Source organism: Vigna radiata, chromosome 5 (assembly GCF_000741045.1).
Source record: "Vigna radiata var. radiata cultivar VC1973A chromosome 5, Vradiata_ver6, whole genome shotgun sequence".
Taxonomy (NCBI): domain Eukaryota; kingdom Viridiplantae; phylum Streptophyta; class Magnoliopsida; order Fabales; family Fabaceae; genus Vigna; species Vigna radiata.
Genome location: NC_028355.1, coordinates 32,465,808 through 32,471,415, shown reverse-complemented (window position 1 = coordinate 32,471,415; position 5,608 = coordinate 32,465,808). Strand labels below are relative to the sequence as shown.

The 5,608-nt window shown below is 28.1% G+C and overlaps 1 protein-coding gene across 1 annotated transcript in view; it reads left to right on the top strand.

Annotated features, from left to right (window-relative positions):
- The first annotated feature begins 577 nt into the window (after window positions 1–577).
- LOC106760621 (PE-PGRS family protein PE_PGRS16-like) overlaps window positions 578–5,608 on the top strand; it is a 22,411-nt gene continuing 17,380 nt past the window's right edge. Inside the window, exons 1-2 of the mRNA XM_014644039.1 lie at window positions 578–919; window positions 5,281–5,604. Of these exons, the coding sequence (XP_014499525.1) occupies window positions 578–919; window positions 5,281–5,604 (666 nt within the window). The remainder of the gene's footprint in view (window positions 920–5,280; window positions 5,605–5,608) is intronic.

The window sequence follows — 5,608 nt, the reverse complement described above, 5'->3', positions numbered from 1 at the left end:
TTAATGTTGTTTGTTATGTTTATTAGCCTTCACAGTTTTTCTTTCCCTTTAATTTATATATTTTTTTAAAATAAAAAGTTGAGAGCAATTAATTACAGACTTTGTTTTTTTTTTTAAAAAAACTAATCAAATTCTTTTATTATTTTAGTTTTGTAACAAAGTAGTAGCTTAATAAACGACTTGTATATACTTCTTTTCATTTGAAAATTCAAATTAAACGAAATAAATTATGCCTGCAAGAGTTTTTTTTTAATAATTAAGAAAATTCATTGTAAATTAAAATTAAATTATAAATAAGTTTGAAGTAAAAAATTGAAATTTTGTGTAACTTTTTTATAAATTAACTTTACTTAAATTAATTTTAATTTATATAAATCCAATTTCATTATTTCTTTTCTAATGTTGTTAGTTGAAACTTATATTTATGAATCAATCTATATAAAAAAAATTATGAATTGTCATATGATATAGGAATAAGACATGAAACAAAATAATTATTTTATTAAGAACTCATAATACATATGATTGAAAAGATGACAAATTGCATCCGAAGAAAAAAGGTGACTCTAATAAGGTGATGGAGGTGGGGCTTTGTGTACTGGTGGTGCTTGGTGTGGTGGTGGAACTGGTGTGTGGCATGGAGGTGGTGCCTGGTGTGGGGGTGGTGGTGGATGATGTGGATGGTGGTGGTGGCGTGGTGGTGGTGGTTGGTGAGGTGGGCAATGGTGTGGTGGTGGTGCTTGATGTGGTGGGCAATGGTGTGGTGGAGGTGGTGCTTGGTGTGGGGGCGGTGGTTGGTGTGCAGGTGGAGGTGGTGGTTGGTGTGGTGGGCAATGGTGTGGTGGTGGTGGGTGTGGTGGTGGTTGGTGTGGAGGTGAAGGTGGTGGTTGGTGTGGTGGGCAATGGTGTGGAGGTGGAGGTGGTGTTTGGTATGGTGGACACCCTTTATTATTATCACATTGAGATGGATCAATAATGGGCTCTTTTGCTTCTGTCTTTACCATGGACAAATCTGCATCACAAAATCTAATTAAGAACAATGCCAAACTAATTCTTCAAATAAAACAGTAATTATAATTGCCCACATAATAAGAAATCACAAAATGTGTAGTGCAAAAGAAAAGAACACATTTGAATTGAGAAATAAAAAAAGAAAAGTGAAAAGAACATTGTTAATAACCTAAAATCATGATGAAAAGGGTTAACAAGAATGCCATATTGACAATGGAACATCTTGAAGAACCCATATTATTCATTCAAGATGTTATTCAACTACAATTATTCATCTATATATATTCAAATGATAGAAGTAGTTTCTTACAAAATTACAAAAAACAATAAATATGGCTTTTAATGTAGTAATTATGTTAACTTATGCATTCAATAAAAATTTAATACTTTTGTACTTTTGTTAATTAATTGTGAATTAAAAATAAGCATGATATTGTATTTTTTTATTAGAAGTAATTAGGTTTAATATCTCTTTTGGTCCTTCCTTTCTTGGATTTGTTCAAATTGATCCTACATTTTAAAAAAGTTCAGTAAGGTCCCATATTGTGTAAAAAAATGTTCAATAAGGTCTTTTTCACTGACGTCGTTAAAAAGCTAATGATGCACATGCCACCGTGGCCAAACCTTAGTCACTTGTTCACTTTGATGAACATGTGGCACTGTGAAGTGAAGTGAGTTGGTGTAAATGTTTAAAGTTGAAGTTATTGTGTCTAATAAAATGGGTGGTTAGGGTTCCTCCAAGGGATAGAAAAAAATGGCTTCTTCCCAAGCTTGTTCTTCTTGTTCCAAAACAGGATGGGAAAGAAATTCGAAACCCGCAAATGATGGTGGTTAGAGGAGAGGTGGGATAATCCCTTGTTGCAAATGTGGTGATTATGCTGAGCAAAGTGGCGAGAACTGCACAAAATGCTGAAAGACATTTTTGGGGATGTTGTCATCACAAGGTTTTTTTGAATACCCTTCTCACTTTGTTTGGAATTTATTTGTTCAAAAATTGATGAGTTAGAACCAATTTTGGTGTCTTATTTGGTGCATAACAGGGTGGATCTTCAAGAGGAAAGTACTGTAACTTTTTCAAGTGATGTAATTAAGAAACCCTAACCCCCAAATTAAACCCTAACCCTCAAATACAACAACAACAAAATTAAGACCACTTACCTCACGTTCGTATGTTGTTCCAATTTTACCTTCAACAAATGAGCAGCCAACATTGATTAGAACACCACGTTTTCCACAATGTTGAACCCATAAATGGTGAATTCAGTCTTAGATAAGGATAATTTTGTTTAACACATACTTAAACCTAACACCTATCTTACGTCATTTTAATTTTAATAAAATATTTACACAGTACAACCTCTTTACAGTGTCACATATTCATCAAAATGAACAACTGATTGATGACCACGATGACATGTGCACCGTTAGATTTTTAATCGCGTCAGCGAAAAAGATCTTATTGAACATTTTTTTAAACAATATAGGACCTTCCTGGATCAATTTGAACAAATCAAAAAAAATATTAAACCAAATAATTATATATATATATATATTAAGAAAAATTAATAATAGGTATGTTCCAATTTAAATAATATACTTTTACATTTATTTATTTGAAATATAATATAAAAATAATATATATATATATATATATATATATATATAACATTGAAATTATTTGTATTTTCTTCAAAAGAAAAGTAAAAAAAAAAATGTCAATCAAATGTGAATAGTTTGTGTATTAAAGTATTATTATTTTTTTATTTGTCAAATGTAAGTGATAGTATTTTTAATGTGACAGTTTTTGAAAAATGTAATAATTGATTTTATAATAAATTATTATTTTGTTATGACATCTAATATTTTATTTATCTTTTAATTTCCAATTTTGTATTCTCTCTTTGTAATTTTTCATTTTCCCCGGTTTGATGCATTAATTAATCCAGTCTCTTCTTTCTTGTTTGTTAAAATTCATGGGCATACAGTTTTCTTTTTCTTCTCTACGGCATTTTCGCCATATACGTAAATAACAATGTTTGAAAACATTCTGATATACAAAAATAAATATCACAATTTACATTTTTTTTATTGTCGTGCTTTGTTTTTTTAAACGGGTCAAATACAATTTTAGTCCCAAATGTGATTTAAAATTGGAATTTATTTTTATCTTAAATTTTGGTAAATCCGTCAATTTAATCATTTTTACATATTCGATTTTGATCCACATGGTTGAAATCAGAAAAATTCTAAAAAGCTTTTCGTAGAAAAAAGTCTTCAAAACCAAAAGAATTAATCCATAAAAACTTTGTAGATCAGAATCAATTCATGATTTATTTTAGAAAAAATACTTATTTTAAATACAAGAAAAAAAAACTACGTGTTGTATTTACCAGTCACATACCTATGCTTAAATTTGTTTTTTTTTCTTCCGTACAGTTTAAAAAATATTTTTTTATAGGTTTTTCGATAAGTATTTATAAAGTTAAAACAAAATAATGTTATTAAAACCTAAAATTAATTTATAGTATGTATTTCCATCATTAATTATGTTGCAATGTTCATTCGTTTAAAAGTCAGCTGAAAATGAGAAGCATGCTAGAGTATATTTATAATGGGTTGTTGTATTGCTTGATGATCAGTTGTTGTATTACTTTAATTTATTTACGTAAATAATCAATTTAGTTAGAAATATATATTTAATAATATATAAATTAATTATAATTTCAATTATTGGTTTTGAATTATACTTATCATTGTCTTCTATGAAATAGTTTTCTATTTTGTTTTTGTAATTTTAGGGGAAATAAAAAACCAATGAAAGAAACACGTTTTTTTGTTTTTAAGAAAGAGAGATGAATTTGAGAAAATAATAGAGAAAAATGGTGTTACTTGTTTTAAGAGATACATAGACCTGAAAAAATAGTTTATGAAAATTTATTAATGATTTGATGAATGTGATTGATAAAAAAAATATTTTAATAAATTAAAATATAATATTATAATCATAGTTAAAATTAATATGAAATAAATTTTAATTAAGTAAAATTAAATTAAAATAAAATGTGAATAACTAGATTTTAAATAAACTAAAAATCATGGTTGCAATTAATATTGTTATTACTATCAAATTAATTATATATAATTGTATATAAAGGAGATTTATTTTTGTAATTGTTGTTTTGATGTACCATCTTAAATTAATTAACGAAAACGTAAAAGATAAAAATATGAAGGATGCCGTCTGAAATTACAGTGAAACAGTGGTAAGAATGTAAAGCGGATGAGTTCAGTGATATGGTAAAGTATTTATTTTTGTGTTATAAAATTATTTTTAAACGTATAATAATTTAAAAATATTAAATTCAGTTTACAAATAAAAGTATTTTTATTACCTTTTTACTTCCTTAATAGTTTTATCATCAAACATAAAAACAATCACACTAGTGTAAAACAGGTATATTAAAGCGTTAATTTTTTAATCTATTTGATATGTGTAAATATAATATGTCGACGTATTAAATCTATTATGCTATAACTAATTTAATACCTTTAATTAAAAAGATAAAAAACAAAAATATTTTTAAAAGTACTTTTTTACATATTTATAATATTATTGACTGATTTTATACTATTAAAAAATTATTAAATAGGTTGTTTTCTAATTAACATAATATATATATATTAAATTAATTTTTTTATAATGGATCTATTATATACATATTATATTAAATTTATATAATATAGTTTTCAATATTTATAAATTGATTTAATAATTGTCTATTTTGCACAATTGAACATCCAATTTTACAAAACATCTACGCTTAAAAAGACACAATAAAAGAAAACATGTATAGTTTAAAATTTCCGTTCTAATATGAAACATATAATCAGGTAAAGATGAACGTTGTAAGATAAAATAACATGTAATAATTTCTCACAAGCAATCCTATTTTTCTTTTTGCTTCGTTAGAAAAGAAAACGGTATTGAGTGTTTGGTGAGTAACATATTTACAAATTAAAATAAGTTGGAAGTAAACTTCTGAAATTTTATCTCACCATTTTACAAATTACATTTACTTAAATTATTTTTAATTTGTTGAAACTTATATTTATCTATTATTCTATGACAAAAAGAAATTATGAGTTGCCTAATAATATAGAAAGACAGAGAGACAAAATAATCATATTTTATTAAAAGCTAAGAATACATATAAGTAAGAAGATGATAGTATTTAAATAAAAAGATGACTCAGTAATGTGGTGGTGTAGGTGGGGCTTTGTGTGGTGGTAGCGCTGAATGATATAGGTGGTGTGGTGGTGGCGATGAATGACGTGGGGGGTGTGGATGGTAGTGGTGGGGCGGTGGTGGGACTTGGTGGGGTGGTGGCAATGAATGATGTAGGTGGTGTAGTGGTGGTGTTTGGTGTGGTGGTGGCGATGGATGACGTGGGGGGTGTGGATGGTGGTGATGGTGCGGTGGTGGGGCTTGGTGGGGTGGGGAATGGTGTGGTGGTGGTGTTTGGTGTGATGGTGGGGATGAATGATGTAGGTGGTGTGGTGGTGGTGCTTGGTGTGGTGGTGGCGATGAATGACGTGG